Source organism: Exophiala xenobiotica (genome assembly GCF_000835505.1).
Source record: "Exophiala xenobiotica strain CBS 118157 unplaced genomic scaffold supercont1.4, whole genome shotgun sequence".
NCBI lineage: Eukaryota > Fungi > Ascomycota > Eurotiomycetes > Chaetothyriales > Herpotrichiellaceae > Exophiala > Exophiala xenobiotica.
In genome coordinates, this window is record NW_013562491.1 from 3889444 (window position 1) to 3911722 (window position 22279).

Genomic DNA, 22279 nt, shown 5'->3' on the forward strand with positions numbered 1-22279 from the left:
GGCAACTGTATCGCTTCAGCAGACGGAATCCCAGGTTGTCTGGATCGAATTAGCCTTCTCTCCATCTATAGAATGAGTACGAGAACTGAACGGTGGTCGAATAGATGGCAGGTTGTAGATACCCAGGTACCTGAGTTTCAATGCCAAGACGACCCCAGCATAAGGTCTTCGCTCATGTGGGAGGCTCTTCTCGTACTCGGTAGCACGAACATATTCCCCGTTCAACGTCATTGTTCTCGCTCCTTTTGTTCATTCTATGTCGGCAAGCTTGGAGAATGCCTCACCATGTCTGTAGATATCAAATGGGAGAATATCACTTCAGGCGCTGATGGCGCCGCCCTGGCTGAAAAAGTTCGAGATTTTGTCCATCAGAAATTCCAACAGGTACCACTGCCACGATTCATCAATGCCGTCCACGTTCAATCCTTTGAGTTTGGGTCGGCTTGCCCAGAGATTGAGATCAAAGACCTATGCGACCCACTGCCAGATTTCTACGACGACGACGAGGAAAGCGAGGAAGAAGATGTGCCTGGGTCAAATACCGACCTAGGACCCGGCAGCGTGCGTGATAAAGATAATCACCATGCTGCAGTTACACATCATCCACATCGCAGGCCGCAGCTAGCCAGTATCGCTACCGCTGCACCTCATCACGATTTCCCAACCTTAACGGGGATTCGGGACTTACATGGTGTAAGCGCTGACCACTTGGGTGGCCCTTTTCCACGAAGCACCACCCCGGGTATCCCAGGAGGTACATCGAACCTCAGCTACTTTCACTTCCCTGGTGGTGGTCTATCTGGAACACAGACGCCGCTCGCAGCCGTTGCAAGCGGCACTCCCTTTACCCCACGACCGTGGTCATTCGATCTATCACAACCACCCACCAGGCACCAACATGGGGCATTGCATACCCCCGGCGACTGGCAACACGGGGAACGAGAACTGCATGGCCATGATGATCCCTCCACAAGGCCGTCGACCGCAAATAGCATTTCATCACCTCGTGAATCCGAGTCTGGAATATCTTCGCCGCAATTGCAGCATACAACTTATCCAAATGGTGTACACGATGGTGATGAGTCTGCCTTGGATGCAGTAGCTCCATTATCACCGTCGAGAATACAGAGCAGGAACCCGTCCGACTTGCAGGTGATCGCAAGGGTCAAATACTCTGGCGACGTCCGGATGACTCTGACTGCCGAGATCTTACTGGATTATCCAATGCCTAGCTTCGTGGGGATACCGCTCAAATTGGCCATCACAGGCATGACCTTTGACGGAGTCGCAGTAGTGGCATGGATCAAAAGAAGAATGCATTTCTGCTTCCTTGACTCCGAGGACGCTTTGGCTCTTGTTGGGGAAACTGTGGCCGTCGACCAACAGAAAGAAAGAACCAGCAAGGACAGCTCGAGATCAAATTTGCCCGGTCCTTTGCAAGAGATCCATGTGGAAAGCGAGATCGGCCGACAAGAAGACGGAAAACAGGTTCTCAAGAATGTGGGTAAAGTGGAAAAGTTCGTGCTGGAGCAGGTGAGGAAGATTTTTGAAGAGGAGTTCGTCTTCCCCAGTTACTGGACATTTCTGGTGTGATGCCTTAGTGGAAGGCATCTCTCTCTTCGATCCAGAATGATTCCAGGATCATCAGGTCAACGAGAAGCACCGAAAGCATTTACGCATTCAAGATTCGAAAACGACGTGGGAACACCATGCCAATACACCCTCCTACAAACGACGTCGGATTATAGCAACCCCAGATGCTCAGATCGGTGTCACCAGGTGGCCGATGGCCACGTCACAAGCTATGTGATGTTCAACATTCATTGCATAGCCTTCCAATCCAGGAAAAGTCCGGCCTCAATCAAGAATCAGGCGACTAGTTGCGGTCATTCGCGGAGATCCCATTCGCGCGCAATCTCAGGCACGCAGCCAATAGCAGCATCTTCTGACCCTGGCAATCGGGATGCGCCAAACTCGGGTCTGTGCCACGTCCCTGTCACCCATGTCGTGCGACGGAGGAAATAGTTCCAGAAGACCCTGAAACAGAAAGCCGTCGTCGACACAGACTCTCCATTGGCGAGATGAGATCAGAAGACGCGACAGCATGATGAAGTTCTTTGTTGCCAACTCACCAAATATGAAACGGAGACATTCCCAGTTCAGAACCAACCACTCGAGATGACGTCGACCTGCTTGGCGGGGAAATATCAACGACTTGCATTCTTCATGTTTGATTCCATTCTACGGCTTCGATCATCTTTCAGCGAGTGCTTTGGGTATTTTCTACATAGAGCAACATCATGAAGCGTCTTTCTTCATTCCTGCAGCGCGCAAGAGGACGGAAACCCTCTCCTACTCAGCCTGAACATCCTTCTCCGGCTCCTCCAGGGCAGGTTCCAGCTCCAGCACCCCAAGCTTGCCCACCATCGCAACAATATAATATCCAGGCAGCTGGTGCAACACTTAGTGTGGCATTGCAGAACCAAACTACGTCTTCTACAGTGTATGCCTATATTACCGGACAGGCACTCGACAATAACAATGCTTTATTTCTACTTTCCGCTGACGGACGAACACCATACTATCCCACCTCACCAGGGTCCGTCGGTTCACCACTTCCACAAAACTGTGCCATCGCTCTCGGTGCGCCAGGGAATACTGTGACTGTAACAATCCCGCATATCGCAGGTGGTCGGATCTGGTTTGCGATCGGATCTACCTTGACTTTCCTCCTCAACCCAGGTCCTGCTCTGGTCGAACCGTCTGTCACCAATGCGTCCGATCCTAATGCCAACATTGACTGGGGATTCGCCGAGTTCACGTTCAACCAGGACCAGCTTTACGCCAACATCAGCTACGTCGACTTCGTGGGCCCACCGATCGCGCTTACCCTCACGACGGTGAACAGTGGGACTCAGCACGTCTCAGGCATGCCGGCAAATGGTCTCGACCAAGTCTGCAACGGCCTCCGCTCACAAAACTCCACTGACGGCAAGGGATGGGACCAGTTGATCGTGACGCGCAACGGGCAAAACCTGCGCGCGCTCTCCCCCAATCAAGGTATGGTAACCAACGCGAACCTCTTCGCAGGCTATTACGACGACTACGTCAACCGGGTCTGGACGAAATTCACGACTCAAAAGATGTCGATCGACACGCAAGCTTCATACGGCACGGTGTCTGCGCAGGTTTCTGAGCCTTCGGACACATTGTCCTTTGGCGGTTCGCAATTCTCGAAACCCTCGACACGAGACATCTTCACTTGCTCGACTGGTCCTTTTGCGACCGGCTCGAATGCCGAGACCAATGCGATCATTCCTCGACTAGCTGCGGCGTTCAACCGGTCTACACTGCTCGTCAGCGACACCTTCCCCGCCGATCAGAGTCTTTACTACCAAGATCCCGTCACGAATCATTATAGCCGGATCGTGCATGCGGCGAATCTCGACGGGAAGGGCTACGCGTTCCCTTATGATGATGTCCAGCCCACGAATGGAAAGGATCAGAGCGGAGAAGTGCACGCGGGAGACCCCACGTTGTTCACGGTGACGGTGGGAGGCGGGAATGCCAGTGTCAATCCGCCAAAGAAGGAGCTTTGATGGATGTGGTACTGCGATGTAGGAGTGGATGCGATGACGAGTGCAGGAACGAGGATAGTCATGGCTGGATGTTTGATGATACATGCCTGGATATACGAGCAATGATTTGCGGCAAGCGGTTCTGGGGAATGTACGGAGTCTGGATCGATTATGAGATGGAATGGCTAGAAGTCATAGGTAGCTAATTCACATGGATATATCACGGCTGACGAGTCCTCATGCTCAGGTACGAGCGCCTCGATCGAAAGCAGGAAAGGGTGAATGTCGTCGCAAGGTCTTCGATCATTGGCATGCATTTACTATCTAGATTTATTGTCGCTAATTTCCAAGATTTACAACTTCACCGCGCGCCGGAGCTGGTAGAAAAGCTTGAGCGTTCCGAGCGTGTGACATAAATCGAAAAGAAGGAATTCTACTCCTTCGCACCGTGGATGAAAAGACGTTCCTCAAGAGGCTGGAAGGTCTTCTCCATTGGCTTGCCAGCCGGCTTGCCAAAGACCAGTTGGGCCTTCAAGCTCCAGGTGAGAGGCACGTTCCAGGTGGCCGCGATTTTCTCGTCGATCAGAGGGTTGTAGTGCTGCAAGTTGGCGCCGAAACCTTCTTGTTCAAGGGCGGTCCAAACTAGTAGTAAGAGATAGGTTAGTCATCCGATCTGCTCTCTCGAGATGATGGGACGAAGCACAGGGACTTAGGCCCAGGCCCAGTCACCCTAAATTTCCACAATCGGCGGAACAACTTACTGGTATACTGATGCATGGCATTGGTGTGCTCACTCCATTGCGGGAACTTGTCGGCGTACAAGGGGAACTTCTGCTGCAAGCCGGCGACGACCTTGGGCTCCTCGTAGAACAGGACGGTGCCGTAGGCGGCCTGGAATCCGCTGAGTCTCTGCTCGGACGCGGGCCAGGCTTCTTGGGGCGCGACGGCCTTGACCGCGGGCTTGACGATGTCACCCCAGAGTTTCTTGTGCTCGTCGCCGAGCAGGACGACGACGCGGGTGGATTGGGAGTTGAAGCTGCTGGGGACGTGGAGCACGGCTTCCTTGACGATCTCTTTGATCTTGGAGTCCGGGACCGGTGATTCCGAGGAGAGTTGGTAGATTGTGCGGCGGGCTTTGACGGCCTCGAAGAAGGTGGATGAGGAAGTCATGTTGGCGGTGGTGTTGGAGAAGGAGCGAGTATGAGTGCGCGAACAGGAATGAAGTGGTGTAGCGAACTGGGTGAGTGTAGGGCGAGAGGATGTATGTAGAAAAGACTGGAGGGAGGTGGGTGTGGTTAAATAGCGAAGTGGTTGTTGTAAGGTCGCTCGGAGTCGCATGGTTTTTCGAGAACGATCTAAACGCGGGTTTTTCTGGTCCGTTTTTATTTACCCGGCAACGCTGCAGTGGAGGGGACACAGTACTGGTATTTGAAATTATGGCATTGATAGGAGTAGCACGGATCGTGGAGCTCTCAAAGACGGTAGACGGTGGTGCAAAAAGTGATGATGTGGGTACGGCACTGGTGTGGTACCGCTGATGCCGGTATATGACAAGCACCAAGAATCCTGCGTAGTAGCTCGTACTGTGGCGTGTGTGGTACTTGATCGTCTGTCATAGCTCCATAGCTCCATAGCTCGTAGCAAGGCTGGAAACTATTCCGCGTGGTTGTTAATGATGCCGTAAGCAGGGGTCTTGAAAGGCCACTTCAACTTTCCAAGGCTTGGTAACTCAGCAGTGCTTGCAGCCATTCGTTCGCAGCAATGGTTCTTTGGGATGGAGCTCGTGGTGGCGCATATTTGAGACTTTCCAAGTGCTTTCGGCAATTTCGTGGTTGGTCCATCATCTTGCGTCATTGACTGCCACGATTCCAACATGAAGCTATTGATATCGTACTGCAATGAGGTACTTGTCCGATCGTCCTCTCATGCTTATCGAGGTCACGTGAAAGGCGAAGAAATTCCGACCAGTCACGTGCCGATACAGATGTCACGTGAGATGTGAAGATAAGTCTCGGTAGAGTTGCCCATCTTGCGCGGTGAGAACCCCCTAGCACAAACCCTTAGGCCGAGAATCATCGACTGCACATCAAATGTGAAAAACACCGCTCGGGCTGGTATGAAGCAAGGACAGAAAGCCAGTGATGTACTCCGTATTTGGACGAATAATTCATTTTCACGACGGCTTCTGTCCATACACGAAATACAGCTTTGAATAGCCATGGAATTTTCGGTCCAACAGTTCCTTCCTCACGCCGGCCAGCAGAAGCTGTATTCGAGCAGCGCTCCAGCCCAGCACTCTCGTGAATAAAGCAAACGAGTATGCGTCCAGAGCTTCCAGCATCAGGATTTGTTGATAGGCGCCCAACTCCTTCAGTTTCGGATCTTTTGCCCAACGTGAGAACGGCACCTGGTCATGATGGTCACAGCGGTCAGCTCAAACCTGGATTACAGACAAGATATCAGACAGGACAACCAACCTTATAGACTTCTTGTTGGACATGCGTAAATCCTGCTTCCGTCAACCAGTCCTTGTAGTGCTTCGCCACACCCATGGGCTTCCCGAACTTATGGCTTGCTTCGATGAGTCGGTCTTTCCACTCCAGGAGGTTTGGGGCTCGGTCGATAGTCTCGTCATCGCAGAAGACTCCCACGGTAGCGTCGGCGACCTCCAGCCAGCCACCGGGCGTCAAGTTGTTCAATGCCTGCTGCAATAGCCTTTTGTGGTCTTTTACCGATCCTTCTATGTTTCGGGCGTGGATGAAGTCGAAGGGATATTGGTATCTCCAGTCGAGTTCGAAGTCGTCGATCTCGAATGTGCAGTTTGCGGGTACCCTTCACGGTGAGTTGTCAGTGATGATGCGGTAGGACCATGCTGACCCATGACCATACCATAGTGGCTGGATTGGACTCAGGTCGGTTCCTAGTCAACACAAGTCAGCTCGATGGTCCTGCCGATGTTTCCACGAACATGACACACCAATTACGATCGCTTGAGGCATCTTGCTAGAACGTCCTGTCAGAACTTATAGCCAGCGATTCAGTTTTGGGTAGCCATTACTCAGCCATATCAATCGCCCAGGCACCCGTTCCGGTCCCGAGATCCAGGATACGTGACACTCCATTGGAGATCGGAGCACAGTACAACTCTCCGCCGAGGACGAGATTGAATATATGATGGTGCTTTCCGACAAATTATCAGGAGGCGTTTCAACATTGGAGCGGACCACCAACAATATCCAGACGCTCTTGTTCTCTTTCGTCGTTTGGCTTTGGCAAAAATCCACCGGTCAGTAGGTTTCTCTTCCAGAACCACGGATGGAGAGCGTACGATAACATATTCGCCTTCTCGGTACGCATGATATCGGCGACCATTCTAGAAGAAACTTCTATCAGTTGTTCTTTCCTTTACCAATGGTTGTATCGACTGGCCTCGTATCTGATCCTGAATGAGCACATCCTCTGCATCTAGAATGCAAAAGGAGGATTGGTCTTACCTATAATTCAACACACTCGAAGTTATTGAAGCTGTAGAGTTGCCGGCTCTGTTCAGGGCAGGCGATCCTTCGTCAGCTCACGACCTTGATCATGGCTGGGCGAAGCGTCCTACAAACTTCCAGTGTCCAACTCATCATCAAAGGCGGCATCGTCCTAGCTAGTGTTCAGTGCGATAGCGTTGAGAAGGGATCCGGATTGGACAGACTTCCGCCGCAATTGCCGGTTGTGTTGGGTTTGATTGTGTGTCTTCATAGCCTGGGGGTTGAGTCGTCTCGGGGCCAGACATGTTCCCTCGATGGTGGTATAGAGATTACGAGTGTGTCCTCCGAGTTGGTCGTAGTTGGGGCGTTTCAGAGCAAGAGCATCGAGTCATTGATAGGGACGCAGGAACATTTGAGATGATGTAGGTCACGGTGGGGTGAACTCAGAGAATACGTCCTTCGTCAAAGACACAAGAGTGGCTCTTTGGATCCATGCATATCGTTGTCGACAACGGACCGGAGCGAAGGATCTCTCGCTCCCCCCTAAAGGCCGCTGGGAGCAGCCGCCGCCGCAGTGCCTATGATAGGCTCCATTAGGTGCTGAGTTAGGCAAGGTACAGCTCTAGTTAGGCTTGGCTACATTTTACTGGTCAATATCAGACCACCTATGCAAGCCAACTCCAACGGTCTGCGTGGGATCACAAAGGCCCACGTACGAGTATGAATACCCAACCACTCGTCTGATAGTCTCGTCAACCCTTGCTTTGCTGCTGTAACCTGGTCGTCCTCCAATCTTCTCCCATAATCCAACAATGTGATAACTACTACTTGGCATCTGCCAACTCCACACTTCTTACAACTCTAATCAACTTCCCATCTGGTACCCCAACGCCCGATCATCAGCTTACGATGGAATTCACTCAGCTATTCGGAAATCCTCTATGGGTAGCAGCCTTAGCTTGGGCAGGGTACAGCCTTTGGCTCGTCCTCTGGCGGCTATATCTATGCCCACTGGCTCGATTCCCTGGACCCAAGCTAGCAGCTGTTACCGGCTGGTACGAGTTCTACTTCGATGCAATCTGCCATGGAAAGTATACGTTTGAAATCGCGAAAATGCACGAGCAATATGGTACGAGGCTCTTGTGGCTGCTTCATACTCGCGGCAGCTGATGCTTTGCTTCAAGGACCCATCGTCCGAATCACTCCTTGGGAGCTCCACATCAACGATCCAGACTACTACGACGTTCTCTACTCACGCAACAGCCCCCGCAACAAATACCAATGGTTTGCAAACATGTTCGGCACACCCAAAGCCTCAATCGCCATATTGGACCACTACCAACACCGTCTCCTGCGGTCCAACATGAATCCATATTTCTCCATGCAGCGGATCAGAGCACTGGAACCCGAGATCCGAGCCCTGGTCGATAAGCTTTGCCAGCGACTAAATGAGTTCAAGGGCACAGGTCACCCCATAACGCTTCAACCTGCATATACTTGTTTCACAACGGATGTTATCTCTGACTACACCATGGGCGTCGGCTTTCACTACCTGGACGAGCCAGACTTCATTGCCCAATGGAGCGAAACACTGAGCGGAATCGCACAAGGCACAGCCTTCTTCAAACCATTCCCGTGGTTGTTGACTATACTCAAAGCCCTACCGCAAGGGCTGGTGACGAAACTCAACCCCGGCATGGGCTTGATGTTCGCATTTCAGAATCGCTGCCTGGTCCTCATCAATTCAGTCATCGAAAACCAGAAGAGCGGAAAAGAGAACTTCGGCCATCCTACCTTCTTCCACGACGTACTAGCGAGCGATTTACCTCCGGAAGCAAGAAGCGCCGAACGATTGGCGCAAGAGATCCAGACCATCATAGGTGCCGGCGCCGAGACCGTTGCGAAGATGCTTAGCTGGACGACGTACTACCTCCTCGAGAACCTAGAGAAGCTGAGAAAGCTGAAGGAGGAGCTCAATAGGCTTGATCCAAATCGGACGGCAGCCCTGGTGGATTTCGAGAAGATGCCCTATCTGGTGAGTTTTCGTGTTGATGGTCTGGGTCCGGACATCTACACTGACTGAGTCAACATCAGACGTCCGTCATGCTCGAAGGACTAAGGTACGTATCCATACCCCGCTCGAACAGCAACCAATTCCTGATGTCGGCGTTCTTTCTCTCTAGACTATCATACGGCGTAAGCACCCGCCTCCCAAGAATTGCACCCGACCAAGCCCTCCAATACAAGCAATGGTCTATTCCGGTGGGCGTAAGTTTACGACCCCACTTCACCTCATCAACCACTATTAATGTGTCACTAGACCCCCGTCGGCATGACCAGCGTGTTAATGCACCACAACGAAACCAACTTCCCCGATTCTTACAACTTTATCCCCGAGCGGTGGATGGATCTCGAAGCCCGTAAAAGACTCGAGAGTTACCTGGTTCCCTTCAGTAAGGGGTCGAGGCAATGTGTCGGGCAAAAGTATGTCGATTCTCTCCCGTTCTTGCCTGTCCTTTCGTCCCATCTAGCCTTGTCGCTCCATTCGCTGAACAGAAGTACAATCGTGACTCTAGTCTCGCACGAGCCGAAATGCTGCTGGCCCTTGCCACACTCTTCCGCGACGTCAACTTTGAACTGTACGAAACGACGAGAGAAGACGTTACGATGGCCCACGAGCTGTTCCTCCCTTTTCCCAAAAAGGGAAGTGAAGGTGTGCGAGTCTTGGTGAAATAGGGGGTTCGGTTCGGACAGTATAAGTGTCGTGTTCATTGTATATGGATGTCAAGGCGACCTGTTGCTGTTGTTGTACATTTGCCGCTTTGCATGGGTCAGGTGCGCTTCTCTCGGGTTGATGTTAATATAGTCATCCAGCTGAATTATCTTTCTCAGAGCAAAGGCCTAACGACCTGGCACAAACGGCGCGTGAGCCATTTGAAGCGGCCTTCGCTCACTTTGCTAACTCGGAATCAAACCGTAGTTGGGCGAATGGGTTTCTCGTTGGTGATCAGTGCAGGTACTTATCTGACGAGGCTGATCCTCCTTATGCAGGTCACATGTGAGGCTGATAAAGGCCATTCCTTGGCATGCCCCGTTTTGATTCCCGTGAGTACGAGAGAAGCGAGGTTTCTTAACACGAAAGCAATAACCCTGCTGTGTATATTTCAGGCTGCAGACGAGATGTCGAGCCTCGCCTCAGGAGTAGAGCGCAGTAGCTATACACTGCATCTGACAAAGCTATAAAATGTTGCAGACGGACGAGGAATTCACCCGACGCGAGACTGCACTTTGAATTGTTAAAATACGAAGTACTCTCCTCGACACCTCCAGCCTTGTCGATCCATAATTGTCAATGGCCCTGTCTGCTCCAACAGCAACAGCCTCCTCCATTCTCCTCCAGCTGGTCGAAGACTACCACTCCTTCAACCCAGGCGGCGTCCCCGTCCTGCCTTATCCCACATATCTCGACTTCAGCAAACAAGTCCATCGAGGCCGGCCGTGCGTGTATCGCCTGGACCCGGACCAACAACCGGCCAGAAAAGCCAGCCAAGTCAATGGATCATCAAGGCTGTCGAAAGTACGCACCGAGTTGGAATCCATCCTCTCAAGTCCAGCATTCTCATGGACGAGGGAGAGCCTCTGCGCGAAAGTCACGGAGGACGTCGAAGTCGCCGTGACGCCGGACGGGAGGGCGGATTCATTGTATCCTCTTCCTCGAACATGGGCATCTCCGAACAACAGCACAGTCGAAACCCACGCCAACCTCGAGACTTCAGACCTCAATAATAGCAGAGGCGGAAAACGTGAAGGCCTTGAGGCGGCACATGAACAAGAACCAGAACAAGAACAAGTCTTCGTCCAACCGGCCACGATCAACATGTCGCTGTCCTCGCTCTTCGACAAACTCTGTCGCCCCGTCGCAAACGACAACACATCGATACCCAACAACCCCCAAGCGATCTACTACCTCCAGTCCCAAAACAGCAATCTGACCACCACCCCGCTCTCACCACTTCTCTCCGACCTCCCACGCAACCTGCCCTTCGCCGCACCGGTCCTCGGCGACCCCGAAGCAATCAACATCTGGATGGGCACGGGCGCGAGCGTGACCAGCACGCACCGCGACCCGTACGAGAATTTGTACCTCGTGCTCCGCGGGAGGAAGAAGTTTACTCTGTACGCGCCCGTCGAGGAGGTCTGTCTGCATGGTAAGTCCAGCCCAGTCCGGTCCGGTCCGGTCCCGGGTTCGCTACTCCTCTCGCCTCGTCTCATCTCATCTTGGCCCCTGGAAAGCTGGAAGGGAAGAGTCTGATGAATCCGAGAATCTCCATGTCATGTCAAAGCATGCAGTCAAAACCCGCCCGTACTTACATTGCAAATTGTGTGAATCAAGACCACGAGACTGACATCTTTTTCACTCCCCAAAAGCCGACAAAGTCCGCACAGCACACCAGGTGCTCGAACCCGACGGCTCGTTCAACATCGCCCTCGACACTCATCAGCCTTCCTCACCCGACGTCGACACCGACACCAGTGATGCTCAGGCTGAGGATGGAGCTAAGACTGATGACAACTGCATCCCTTGGATCCCGGTCGACCCTTTGAATCTACCCACACCTGATATCCTGGCGTCAAAGTACCCCTACTACCAATACTCTCACCCTCTCACTGTGACAGTGTCTGAAGGCGAGATTCTATACCTCCCGGCGGGCTGGTTCCACCACGTCAGTCAAGAATGTGGAGTATGGGACGATGGTGAGAATGCCCCATGTATAGCGGTCAATTACTGGTATGATATGGACTATGAAGGCGAGAAGTATGCCATGCGAGAGATGTTGGGACGACTGGTCGAGGCAGCACGAAGAGAACAGCATCAGGAAGAACTGAGTCGGTAGAAAATCGTCTATTCTCAATGTCATCGATTCTTCGTAAAGAAGATTCTGAACTCTAGCTCTTTGGCATCGACATCATGCCTTGGAAAAGGACTGTTTCAATTCTTGCTCATCTTGGAGGGGCGCTCCGCTTTTCGTGTAGGATCATTCCGGAATCATGTCATCTCTCATGACCACATCATGTCTTGTGTCTTGACTTGCCTGCCGTTTACATGGCCTCCAGCTTCTTGAGGATCTCTGGGAACTCATCCCAGTGATACATGACGGCAGCCGCATTGCATTGTTCGGTAAGAAGCTTGGCCATCTGTTCCATCTTCTCTTTACCTTCCTCGACACCGTAGACGCCAACGTAAGCGATCAAGGGGATACCAGCACGCATGGCAGCAGTGGCACCACTCTTGCTGTCCTCGACAGTGATACACTCAGAAGGCTTGACACCCAGCTGCTCGCAGGCGTACAGGTAGATCTTGGGGTCAGGCTTGCTGGATGGTGGATTGAGGGAGGTGGCGGCGCTGTAGACGTGTTCATTTGGGAAATAGTGGTCGATGCCGGTCTTCTCCAAAGAGGCGACAACACGTGGTTTGGCAGAGGTGCTCACGACAGACATGGGGTAGCCGGCCTTCTTCAAACGTTCCAACTGCTCTGGAGCACCTGGGCATGGAGTGGCTTTGGCCTTGAGCTTCTTGATGACTTCTCCGAGTTCACGACTGACGTACTCCTCGAGTTGTTCTTGTGGCATCTGGAAGTTGTGCTTCTTTTGGAGGCCGATCAACATTCCACGGAAGTTCTGACCGACGAAATCTTCAAGGAGGGAATCGACGGTGTACCGCTCGGGGACATTGTACTGCTCGAGCAGCTCATTGGTGAGATCGGAGCAGGCTTCGAAGGCTAGACGCTCAGAGAGGACGAGGGTGTTATCACAGTCAAGGAGAACGTATTTGACCTGGATTGAGGTGAGTGTTAGTATATCGGCATAGGCATACGAGTGAGAGTGAACAGAGGAGCGGTCAAGAAAGACCAGGGTGAGCAAGGGCAATGGGGATGTACCTTTGGCATTTTGGCGGGTGTTTTTGTGATGGCTAAGATTGAAGAGAGGAGAGCCCAAAGAGATGTCTATTGCTGTTCGTAGCAGCGCAAGGGAAAGGAAGAGAAAGTTTTTGAAGTGTCTGAAGCAGTGGGATGTGTGTGAGATGGTTGAGAACGACAAGCGAGACAAAGTAGCAATCAATCAATCAACAGTCGAAAACGTGGGGAAGCGCGCCAATACGTCATTTGACCACTTTACCACCTGGAAGTTTACCCAGCACCCCTAGCTTCACTGTCATTCACATTCACTGCCACTACTGTCCTCAAAAGTACATGGTACACGGTAAAAGCATTCACTGGCACCTGGGTGATACCTCTGTTACAGCATTACAACGTGAATGATTGGTATTGCCCAATATGCGGGCCGAATTCATTCTTGACCAGTTCTATTCAGATGGGACGTCCTAATGAGGTTCGCTTCCAGCACAATCCAGTCTTGTTTCCACCCTAGAGCAGTATGAGAAGCCATCCGGTATTTGGTATAGCACGAGTTAAGATATATTCACTGGATATATTCCAAGTCTAGACCTCGATCAATAAATGTCCGGACGCCAGCCATTTGTCTAGCAACGCCACAGCCACTACGAGGTACTGGTAGGTAGACGATTGGCGGCAACACCAACCACACCAACTTAGCCACACCAGACGTGCCAGCGGGAAAAAGTGACGTCGCCAGCAGCCACGGCTCGCACCTGGATCTCCGGATTGACATCTCCTTTCCATGATTTCGTGGGAAGACGTGCATATCTCCAATGCTATGTGAATGGTAGCCTTGCTCGAGCGATAAGTCCCAGCATCGTCTTGCAAAGATCATCTCTGCACACAGCCACTGTGACCGGAGACCAGAACTATACATATTCGTGCTTACTGCTGTCCATTCCCAGTGTTCCCTTCGCTCTTTTATCAGCCGTGTGTACCACCTGCTAACACACTTCACCAGTCTGTTGCTTTGATGCTTTAATTGCTCTGTCAAGATGAGGATTCCCCTCTTCAAACGCCTCGTCATCGCCTTTTGCAACATATTCTTCCCACCTTTGGCCGTGATGCTCCTTACCGGCCCCAATGAAGATTTCATCTTCAATTGCGTCATGTTCCTCCTGGCCATAATCCCCTCCCACATCCACGGCTTCTACATCTCGCTCACCTACTTCAACCGCAAACGTAAAGTGAGAAGAGGCGTGTATCCGGGAAAGCCAAAACACCTTATCTGGAGTGGACGTGTCAACAATGGAGGAGCGAGCTGGAAAGAAGCCCAGAGGCTGAAACGCATGAAAGAAGACGGCCGCTTGAGCAGGAGGGTCAGTCGCAGGGTCATCGGTCAGAGCAACAGGAGTAACAGTCAGAGAAAGGTCGAAGATTGGGACAATGGGTACAAAGAGTACACTGTTAGTCCACAATTGAGTAGGATGGATACGGGCAGGAGCGGAAGGAGCAACGGACGAAGCCAGCAACGAAGGAGGTATTACGATGATGAGTATTCGGATTATTGAGTCGATCTGACTCCAGGAAAATTGCGGATTGCTGTATCATCACCAGCGCGAGTGAAGCGCTCATGGTCCAGCTCGTATTAGGATTCTACACCCGTCGGAGCGGGCCGTCCATGTCTTTGGTCGCAAAGTATATTACAACAGATGACAAGTCGGAAACGAGATCCATCTGAACAGACATGCGTAGGACGTCCATGTCTTCCATGGACAAAGATATTGTATTGTATCTGCATCTTTCCAGTTGGGAGTCCAGAAGGTCTCGCCAAAGGTGTCTCTTCATGTCCAAATGGATATCTTCCATGTCCGTCATCACCGCATCGATCATACAACACATTAAGGAATACTTTAGATAATAGTCTTCAGCCGCTGCGGAAGCTTCCTTCCACACCGTCAGTATCCAAAGGTCAGCTTGCGTCGCTATCATCGCCGTCTTCCCGGCTGGGCGCTTGTACCGTTGTCACGGAAACGTTCTCCTCGCTTTTCCCTGGTAGAGGGTAGTGGCCGAAGTCACGACTGCTAGTGCTGAATTTCGATTGAACTGGCGGATGCTTCGCGCCAGAGTATCCACCATTTGTCGGCTTTTCCGAGGGGAAGTCATGGTTGTTCGGTACGGGTGTGTTGAGCGAACTGGGATCTGTCGATACTGGACTCGTAACAGCGTCAAGGCCATCATCGAGGGTTACCGAGTTCAAGCCATGCAAACCACCCTCGATGTCTCTCACGAGTCTGACAAACTCTTCCGGTACTAGCCCACTCTCGCCGGTCCTGGGATCTTCTGCCACCAGCCAGCCTTGGCCGTGTCGGTATGACACCAGTATTATCTGACCCTCTTTCAGGGGCAACTCGTTTTGATGTTCGCTCTCAAAGTCGAATAATGCGACGGCCTTTCCATGCATTTCCTCATCCGGACTGGCAATGGTAAAGGAGTAGTCTTTGGAAAAGCGGGTGTCGTCTTCAGGTTCCGAGTAATCGTCTTCGGACATGGGCTCTTGGGCTTGTAGTGGCGATGGATTTCTTTGTATTGGTTTGGCAAAATTGGAGTCTCGATGTTGTGGCTGACCAGGAAATCGTAGCACGTTGTTGTCGTACGTTTCTACAGCCTCACCAGGTCCATCCACCTCATCCGGGTGAATAGCTTCCATCAGAAAGCCGCGGTGGGGTCCCGCGTCTCCAGGCGATCTTCCTCGGTCGTTTGATTTATGCCTTTTATGTCTGCTTGTGGTCACAATTGGTGATTGAATGTCATCATCTTCGCTGTAAGGAGGCCCATCGTCTTTAAATGCCATTGCGGGTAGCCTATCTCGACTCCAAGAAGCGGTACTTGTTTCTGCCATCCATGGCGGCGTTGCTGACCACTGTCCTCTACCCTCTTCCCACGACGACATGGTAGGGTCGGATAGTCTTCTGGACTCGCTAACCGGTGTCGACATGCCCGACTGATTCGGAGGCGGCCCATAATGTAAAGGATGTGTGGGTAAATACGCGAAATCTCGGACTAGACTATAAGGGAGGCTCGAGTGAAAAACGGGAAAGACGTGAGAGACCGGCCGAGACTGCGGTTGGTAGGAGGCTTTCGAATGGTTCGAGAAGGAGGACATTCGTCTTTCAACGTAGGAGGTTGGTCTTTGCGAGCTCGCCCTTCGCGGCGTAGGTGTTGTCGTCGTTATTAGAGGGGGCAGAATAGGAGTGTTTGCGGTGGCTGCGGTCAGAGGCGGTGACATTGTGGGAGGGGAGGCTGTGATGGTAGCCATGGTCGAAGAGGAACAGGAGGACCGGCCACCAACGGTCACGACGCAGAAAGAATGGTCCAAGAGGCGGGATGGACTGCTTTCAATGCGGATGCGCGCTTGGAGGCACGAGGAGACCGTCGGCGGCTATCGAGGCAATCGTGGGTACTTGAATTGGTTGTGGAAAGCAACAGCGCGGGCAGGCAAGGTGTGAAGAGTAGCAGGCGCTTGTCGAGTAATGGACAAAAATGAAGGATGCGATGCCGCCTGGTTGGTCTTGCGATGTCGATGCAATTGGCTATGGAGGGTGTTCAGCAGCTGAGATTGAGAGAATGTTGTTGTTGAGGGTTCGAGGCTCCAGAATGCGCCGATTCTATTTATAGCACGAGGCCATGAAGGTGGGAGGATTAGATGAGCAGTACGGGCGATGCATTAGTCGCTGAAGAAGAGTAGTCAGCCAGAGGAAAAGGAGGACTATTCGCAGTAGACATATGTCTATCTCAGCGGTGTGCGGGTACAGAAGAAGACTGTTTCTCTCTCAGTCACGCTCGGTGTCGCTGGAGTTGGTCGAGTGGATTGGGATTTGGGATTTGGCATCGATTGGATATTCACCGGCGGCTCGACTCTTTGATGGTCCCGTTTCAGAGTCTCCCAAACTAAGCCCTTTACGGCATCAGTGCGCATTATATGGGCTACAGCTGCATATTCCCTGCATGCCCTTTATTCTTATTTGCATCGAACATTTTCTAGCGATACACCAGATCGAGTAATTCCCGTCCACTGCATGGGGGCATGCTCATCACATCCATACTGTACACAGTACGCGACACATGTCGGTAAGTCACACTCATTCGCCTCTCCTGTCCGGCATCGTGATGATCACAATATTGGAGCTGTCCTATCTCATAATGAGGACACCATTAATACGCAAAAACAAAATTCTGAACAAAGTCACCTCATTTCCTGAACACCAATGTTTAAGTGACTGTTGATAGAGACTAACTTCTCACCAGCCACGCCATGTTAATCCTACAGCAATAACTCATCCTTCTCCCTAATCATGTCGACCGATCCTCGACTCGCCCGTTTGCAAGGCCGAACAATCACTCCTCAACCTCCCAAGCCACAAACGCCGCCTGCACCTCCTGCCGCTGTCGTTGACACGGCAGAAACGAACCCTCAACCGATATCCCCTGCACAGGTCGACGGAAATGTCGACGCACCGGCTTCGACTACAGCGCCAGCAGTGCCAGCAGCGAAGTCTGATTCTTCCTTCAAGCTGAAATTTTGTACTGTGTGCGCATCAAACAACAACAGAAGCATGGAGGCGCACCTCCGACTATCAACCTCGGACCATCAATACCCGGTTATCTCATTCGGCACAGGATCGTACGTCCGATTGCCTGGGCCTTCAATATCCCAGCCACAGGTCTACAATTTCAACACCACGTCCTACACCAAAATGTTCGAAGAACTAAATGCCCAAGACGCGAGACTATACAGAAACAATGGTATCTTGAATATGTTGGACAGAAACCGAAATATCAAGTGGGGCCCAGAAAGATTCCACGACTGGGTTGTCGGTGCTGCGAGAATGGACGCTCTCAATCGAGGAGACAAAGGCGCAACAGGCACGGAAGGCGGTGTCGTGGATGTCATATTCACATGCGAAGAACGATGTTGGGATGCTGTGGTTGATAACCTATTGGACAGAGGGGCGCCTCTGAATCGACCCGTCCATGTGTTCAACATCGATATCAAGGATAACCACGAAGAAGCACTCATTGGTGGCGGAGCCATTCTCGAGCTGGCAGATGCACTCAACGAGGCTGCCCTCCAGGAGAGACAAATGAACGGTACCACCGGCTGGGAGAACGGTACTGGAGCAGCACGGCAGAGCTTCGATGAGAGAGTGCCTGATATCTTGGCCAGTTGGCAGGAGAAATGGCCCAATTTGCCCGCCTTATGGACATTGTCATGGTTTTAGACGCGGACTCGATCGTCAAAGGATCTGCGATTTAGCGAGGCGCTGGGGGGTGTTTGTATCGGAATGGAAAATGGTCATCAACATCGTCGTCATCATCAGACATCTACGTCTAACGTCTGCCGAAGTCTGGTCTTTCGTCTTTCGTCTATCCTTAAACTTTGGCTTGTATCATAACTTTCCCTCCCTCTGCTGCTGCTTCTGCGCTTTCAACTCCCTTTCATCCTTCAACACGTCCCTCCGCAGCGCGACATCGACCTGTCTCGGACCTTCTTTTCTGAACTTGACCAGCACAACGTACTGATCATCGCCCCGTAGTCCACTCCCTTTCAATTCCGGCCCTGGCTTGTCGAGGGCCAACACCGTCCTCCCATCCTCGCGGCCAAACTGCAATCCGATGGGACTGATAAACTTGTCCGTCCAACCTTCACTTTCAACCTTGTTTCTCAGCTCGGCTTGCTTCCTGCCCACCTCTTTTGGGCCTTCATTACCACCCTCCGCCACATCACGATCCAAGATCTCACTGGCGAGATACAAAAGCAGAAATTGCGGCGGAAACATGATGATCTCGCCACTTCTCGCTCTCGCAAGCCAATCACGCGCCCTTCGCCACTCCGGCGCCATTGTCTCGACCTTGTCGCCCGTCGCATGGACACTAGGATTTCCCGCCTCGCTCGCGTCCACGAAGTATATGTACATCTGCGTCGTGAACCGCTTGGGCACGTTGGGCGGTGTGACCCAGTGCGTGAACGGTATCAGACGATCCGTATCCAGCACGGCGTTCTCTGATACACTGCCTAGCCAGTCGCGTAACGTGATCTTGCCCTGATGCACAGCCTCACGACCAGCCTGCCGTTGTTCCCTTGACACGGGGAGAAGGGATTCTGCATCCTTGGACGATCTCGCGAGGAGTATACCCGTCTCCTCGAACAGTTCCCTGATCGCGCCGGTGCGGTATGCGAGAGAGTCGGTGTGGCGCTTGACGTCTCGCGGATCAGAGGGTAACGGCCCGTCGCTCTCCTCGAGGTTGCCGCCTGGGAAGACGTGGGCCGAAGGAAAGGCGGAGGATGTCTGAACGCGGTGAAGGAGGAGGATCTCGTTGGAGGGAGAAACGAGGATCACGCTGGCCGAGGGACTGGCGGGCTTGGGCGCTTTATGTTCGGTGTAGCCTCTCACTTCGAACTTCGAGGGCGCCATGGTCGCAGTGCCGGCTCCCGTGCGTACGCCTGTGAGGTGCGGCTTTTCGCCGGGTTTGGGCGCGCCCATTGCGCCGCGTGAGAGGAGGTGGAAATGCCGAGAACGAGGTCTACTCGAATGGGCTAGAGATCGGACGCTGGTCTGTACAGTCGTGACAGGGCGCAGGGGGATGGTGGAGGTATAAGAGTCTAGCAGTCTAGAAAGGATGAACACCTTGGAAGAAACGACCTGAGGCCCGGACTTGTGTACTAGTGCCGGGGGATATACTTGCATTGCACAAAAGAAAGGAAGGAAAGAAATCGCTGTACGATGGAGATATTGTAGCGAAGACACGAAAGAACACGAGGATGTCTCTCCCAAGAAGATCGATTGGAGCGTGAATGAGCGTGCCTTGCAGCCAAATCTCCATGTTGACGTGGGGAAGATCGATAGCCGAGGTCCGTATTCGGGTTACTGATCGTGACATCCTGCTGGTTGATGGTACGAGTATCATGGATGAAGCTTAAAGATCATGTGCAAGCCACACAGCTTGTTCAAGGACACAGTAAACTGCTCGTGTTCAGTAGAAGATCAATATAGGCTCTCGAGAATAAATCCTCTCTAACTAGCCAAGTGTCCAATTCTACTGAATCTGGTTCGAATTGGCATAACTCATAAAATCATTTTGCCCAAAGCAAAATCTGGGATGTTTTCTCATACTCCTTCAACGCCGTTTCGCCGTGCTGATGTGTGACTTCCTTTCTCAGGCGTAAAGCTTCTTGTCGAAACTGTCCAGACCATGCACATTCCCTTCAGCCTGAGCACTGACGCTTCGAAGTTCGAATCGAACCTTGCCATTGACAACATCCTCCCGGAGCTCAATGAGGCTCTTGCAACCAATGTCTTGAAGCGAGTGTTGCAGACCGGCGATGAGGTACGGTACGAACTGGGTGACGGAACCTCGATCAAGAACCGACCCAGACACGCCTTGGGCGACCAAGAGTCGATCTCCCTCGGAGAAGTATCTGGCCGTTCCAGCATTGCTAGCCTTAGAATTCTTTCCACCACCACCGGCCTTCTTGTCCTCCATGGCATCGATACTGCCCATTCCTCGGTAAGCCTTGACAAGTTTACCCTCGCGGTTCACGAAGGAGGTTCCAGGGGACTCGGTAGTACCAGCAAGTAGACCACCCATCATCACGGTCGAGGCACCCATAGCGAGACCCTTGACGATGTGACCAACGTTCTGAATACCACCATCGGCAATGCAAGGAACCCCGAACCGCGCCGCGAACGAAGAGACAGAGAAGACTGCTGCTGCTTGAGGACGACCCACAGCCATCACCTCCTGCGTGATGCATGCACTGCCGCTGCCCATGCCAATTCTCAGGCCATCGGCACCAGCTGCAATGAGTTTAGCGGCTTGTTCACGAGTCACCACATTTCCAGCGATGACATCGAGTCCTGGGTATGTCTCCTTGACGTATTTGACCATCTCGATTTGGTACATACTGTTGCCCTGACTGCTATCAAGGACGACAATGTCGAGGCCAGCTTCAACCAGCTTTCGGAGTCTGTTCTTGTCGTCTGGTCGGGTACCAATCGCGGCGGCAGCGATCAGCTGTTTAGAAGAAGGAAGCTTGGAAGCGAGAGGGAAGTTGAGGTTCTTGAGGAGATCCGAACGGGAAAGAAGAGAGATGAGGTTGCCGTCCTGGTCAACAATCGGTAGCTTGCCCTTTCGAGACCTACGCAGGATGTTGTTGGCTTCTAGGAGGGTGGTGCCAGCAGGTGCAGTGATCAAGTCTTTCGACATGACCTCTGTGACCAAGTCTTCGGGTCGAGGGTGGAATTGGATGTCCCGAGTAGTGACGATGCCAATCAATTTGGACTTGAGTTGACCGGTTTCTATTAGACCACAAATCAGCGGATTGAAACATGCAATTATCAAGATTTGAATGATGGAATGCAGTATTCTCAGACAGAAATCTCCAAAATTCCCCATCGCAAATTAATGCTGCGGATGAACGAAAGTTATAAAAGGGTAAAATGGTTTGAACATCATTGAAAAATAAAGGCGAGATTTTGTGAGCATACTTACCAGTGACAGGAAATCCACCAAAGCCCCATTTCTCTTTCAACTCTTGGGCTTCGGCGACAGTGGTTTTTGGTGAGAGAACAATAGGCTCAGAGATGAAGCCGTTCTCGTATCTCTTGACCTTTCGAACCATGTCTGCTTGGTCTTCTGCAGAACAGTTGTGGTGGATGATACCAAGTCCACCCAAGAGAGCCATGTGGATAGCCATGTTCTCTTCTGTCACAGTGTCCATGGGAGAGGAGAGGAGGGGTGTCTTGAGGGATATCCGCTTTGTGACAGGAGAGTCGAGACTGACTTCAGAGGCGGCGAAACCTACGCGACTGTGTCAGATCGACCACAAGAAACGCGTTGAAGAGGCATACCGATGTATCCTGGGAGGACCAAGAAGTCATTGTACGTCAGGGCACCATTTTCCTTCGAGTCTATGAGGGTGTGGACATCGAGACCATCCAGCGACTCGTACTCTTTGAGTAGTTCTTCGGCTTTACGCCAGTCTTGTTTTTCCAGGTTGCGGTTGAGAGGGACGCCATTGCTGGCTGAGTCTCCGTTTGCAATAGGCATGTTGGAGGGGATATTGAAATACAGCACACGTCCTTGAACAGTGGTACTGGGGGAGAAGGAGGCTTTCCCGAGAAAAAGAGAAGAAAGACTCGAAAATTCACGGTGAGTGAAACTTTTTCTTCACGCGCGCGGGGAGTGCGCTAAGCTAAAGTGGCAGCACGAGCCTTCCCTTTCCCGGTAGACAGACACGCCGCCTTGTTGTAAGACCCTCAAGCCA

The 22279-nt window shown here is 52.0% G+C and overlaps 12 protein-coding genes across 13 annotated transcripts; 6 read left to right on the forward strand and 6 right to left on the reverse strand.

Moving 5' to 3' along the window:
- Positions 1–285: 285 nt before the first annotated feature.
- PV05_07630 (uncharacterized protein) lies at positions 286–1593 on the forward strand (the record flags this gene model as incomplete). The annotated part of the gene is made up of 1 exon (XM_013460471.1): positions 286–1593. The coding sequence occupies one exon, from the start codon at positions 286–288 to the stop codon at positions 1591–1593; it is 1308 nt and encodes a 435-aa protein (XP_013315925.1).
- A 707-nt stretch (positions 1594–2300) lies between these two features.
- Positions 2301–3599, forward strand: PV05_07631 (uncharacterized protein; the record flags this gene model as incomplete). Its single annotated transcript, XM_013460472.1, has 1 exon — positions 2301–3599. The coding sequence occupies one exon, from the start codon at positions 2301–2303 to the stop codon at positions 3597–3599; it is 1299 nt and encodes a 432-aa protein (XP_013315926.1).
- Positions 3600–3797: 198 nt separating this feature from the next.
- Positions 3798–5363, reverse strand: PV05_07632 (uncharacterized protein). Its single transcript, XM_013460473.1, has 2 exons — positions 4340–5363; positions 3798–4220 (listed from the first exon to the last, which is right to left on the reverse strand). Exons 1-2 carry the CDS (start codon positions 4914–4916, stop codon positions 4012–4014), a joined length of 786 nt encoding a protein of 261 aa, XP_013315927.1. The 5' UTR covers positions 4917–5363; the 3' UTR covers positions 3798–4011.
- Positions 5364–5751: 388 nt separating this feature from the next.
- On the reverse strand, positions 5752–7359 carry PV05_07633 (uncharacterized protein; the record flags this gene model as incomplete). The annotated part of the gene is made up of 9 exons (XM_013460474.1): positions 5752–5985; positions 6056–6410; positions 6468–6498; positions 6556–6581; positions 6637–6758; positions 6810–6951; positions 7073–7120; positions 7186–7226; positions 7279–7359. The coding sequence occupies 9 exons, from the start codon at positions 7357–7359 to the stop codon at positions 5752–5754; spliced, it is 1080 nt and encodes a 359-aa protein (XP_013315928.1).
- PV05_07634 (uncharacterized protein) lies at positions 6401–7487 on the forward strand. The gene is made up of 2 exons (XM_013460475.1): positions 6401–6417; positions 6473–7487. Exon 2 carries the CDS (start codon positions 7164–7166, stop codon positions 7473–7475), a length of 312 nt encoding a protein of 103 aa, XP_013315929.1. The 5' UTR covers positions 6401–6417; positions 6473–7163; the 3' UTR covers positions 7476–7487.
- Positions 7488–7834: 347 nt separating this feature from the next.
- Positions 7835–10007, forward strand: PV05_07635 (uncharacterized protein). The gene is made up of 6 exons (XM_013460476.1): positions 7835–8183; positions 8239–9089; positions 9149–9174; positions 9238–9322; positions 9375–9538; positions 9631–10007. Exons 1-6 carry the CDS (start codon positions 7964–7966, stop codon positions 9788–9790), a joined length of 1506 nt encoding a protein of 501 aa, XP_013315930.1. The 5' UTR covers positions 7835–7963; the 3' UTR covers positions 9791–10007.
- A 206-nt stretch (positions 10008–10213) lies between these two features.
- Positions 10214–11978, forward strand: PV05_07636 (uncharacterized protein). Its single transcript, XM_013460477.1, has 2 exons — positions 10214–11262; positions 11483–11978. The coding sequence occupies exons 1-2, from the start codon at positions 10407–10409 to the stop codon at positions 11947–11949; spliced, it is 1323 nt and encodes a 440-aa protein (XP_013315931.1). The 5' UTR covers positions 10214–10406; the 3' UTR covers positions 11950–11978.
- On the reverse strand, positions 11943–13165 carry PV05_07637 (uncharacterized protein). The gene is made up of 2 exons (XM_013460478.1): positions 12994–13165; positions 11943–12889 (listed from the first exon to the last, which is right to left on the reverse strand). Exons 1-2 carry the CDS (start codon positions 13000–13002, stop codon positions 12155–12157), a joined length of 744 nt encoding a protein of 247 aa, XP_013315932.1. The 5' UTR covers positions 13003–13165; the 3' UTR covers positions 11943–12154.
- A 1422-nt stretch (positions 13166–14587) lies between these two features.
- PV05_07638 (uncharacterized protein) lies at positions 14588–16813 on the reverse strand. The gene has a single exon (XM_013460479.1). It carries the CDS (start codon positions 16268–16270, stop codon positions 14924–14926), a length of 1347 nt encoding a protein of 448 aa, XP_013315933.1. The 5' UTR covers positions 16271–16813; the 3' UTR covers positions 14588–14923.
- Positions 16814–16982: 169 nt separating this feature from the next.
- Positions 16983–18483, forward strand: PV05_07639 (RNA polymerase II subunit A domain phosphatase ssu72). Its single transcript, XM_013460480.1, has 2 exons — positions 16983–17082; positions 17260–18483. Exon 2 carries the CDS (start codon positions 17307–17309, stop codon positions 18231–18233), a length of 927 nt encoding a protein of 308 aa, XP_013315934.1. The 5' UTR covers positions 16983–17082; positions 17260–17306; the 3' UTR covers positions 18234–18483.
- On the reverse strand, positions 18308–19773 carry PV05_07640 (uncharacterized protein). Its single transcript, XM_013460481.1, has one exon. The coding sequence runs from the start codon at positions 19698–19700 to the stop codon at positions 18402–18404; it is 1299 nt and encodes a 432-aa protein (XP_013315935.1). The 5' UTR covers positions 19701–19773; the 3' UTR covers positions 18308–18401.
- Positions 19774–19967: 194 nt separating this feature from the next.
- Positions 19968–22125, reverse strand: PV05_07641. 2 transcript variants are annotated; one of them, XM_013460483.1, is made up of 3 exons: positions 21864–22125; positions 21505–21813; positions 19968–21311 (listed from the first exon to the last, which is right to left on the reverse strand). In XM_013460483.1, the coding sequence occupies exons 1-3, from the start codon at positions 22060–22062 to the stop codon at positions 20170–20172; spliced, it is 1650 nt and encodes a 549-aa protein (XP_013315937.1). In that variant the 5' UTR covers positions 22063–22125; the 3' UTR covers positions 19968–20169. The 2 variants fall into 2 exon arrangements, with proteins under 2 accessions (XP_013315937.1, XP_013315936.1); XM_013460482.1 differs by having other exon boundaries at positions 21505–22125.
- Positions 22126–22279: the final 154 nt, after the last annotated feature.

Bases quoted from the DNA above. Each gene is read 5' to 3' on its own strand.
- PV05_07638 (XM_013460479.1), bottom strand. From the start codon at position 16,270: ATGGCTACCATCACAGCCTCCCCTCCCACAATGTCACCGCCTCTGACC.
- PV05_07641 (XM_013460483.1), bottom strand. From the start codon at position 22,062: ATGCCTATTGCAAACGGAGACTCAGCCAGCAATGGCGTCCCTCTCAAC. The intron at 21,814-21,863 runs GTATGCCTCTTC...ACAGTCGCGTAG, and splicing joins GGTCCTCCCAGGATACATCG to GTTTCGCCGCCTCTGAAGTC. The intron at 21,312-21,504 runs GTAAGTATGCTC...GTGGTCTAATAG, and splicing joins TGGTGGATTTCCTGTCACTG to AAACCGGTCAACTCAAGTCC.
- PV05_07634 (XM_013460475.1), top strand. From the start codon at position 7,164: ATGGCTGGGCGAAGCGTCCTACAAACTTCCAGTGTCCAACTCATCATC.
- PV05_07640 (XM_013460481.1), bottom strand. From the start codon at position 19,700: ATGCAAGTATATCCCCCGGCACTAGTACACAAGTCCGGGCCTCAGGTC.
- PV05_07632 (XM_013460473.1), bottom strand. From the start codon at position 4,916: ATGCGACTCCGAGCGACCTTACAACAACCACTTCGCTATTTAACCACA. The intron at 4,221-4,339 runs GTAAGTTGTTCC...TCTTACTACTAG, and splicing joins TGCCATGCATCAGTATACCA to TTTGGACCGCCCTTGAACAA.
- PV05_07635 (XM_013460476.1), top strand. From the start codon at position 7,964: ATGGAATTCACTCAGCTATTCGGAAATCCTCTATGGGTAGCAGCCTTA. The intron at 9,090-9,148 runs GTGAGTTTTCGT...AGTCAACATCAG, and splicing joins TCGAGAAGATGCCCTATCTG to ACGTCCGTCATGCTCGAAGG. The intron at 9,323-9,374 runs GTAAGTTTACGA...ATGTGTCACTAG, and splicing joins AATGGTCTATTCCGGTGGGC to ACCCCCGTCGGCATGACCAG.
- PV05_07639 (XM_013460480.1), top strand. From the start codon at position 17,307: ATGTCGACCGATCCTCGACTCGCCCGTTTGCAAGGCCGAACAATCACT.
- PV05_07636 (XM_013460477.1), top strand. From the start codon at position 10,407: ATGGCCCTGTCTGCTCCAACAGCAACAGCCTCCTCCATTCTCCTCCAG. The intron at 11,263-11,482 runs GTAAGTCCAGCC...ACTCCCCAAAAG, and splicing joins CGAGGAGGTCTGTCTGCATG to CCGACAAAGTCCGCACAGCA.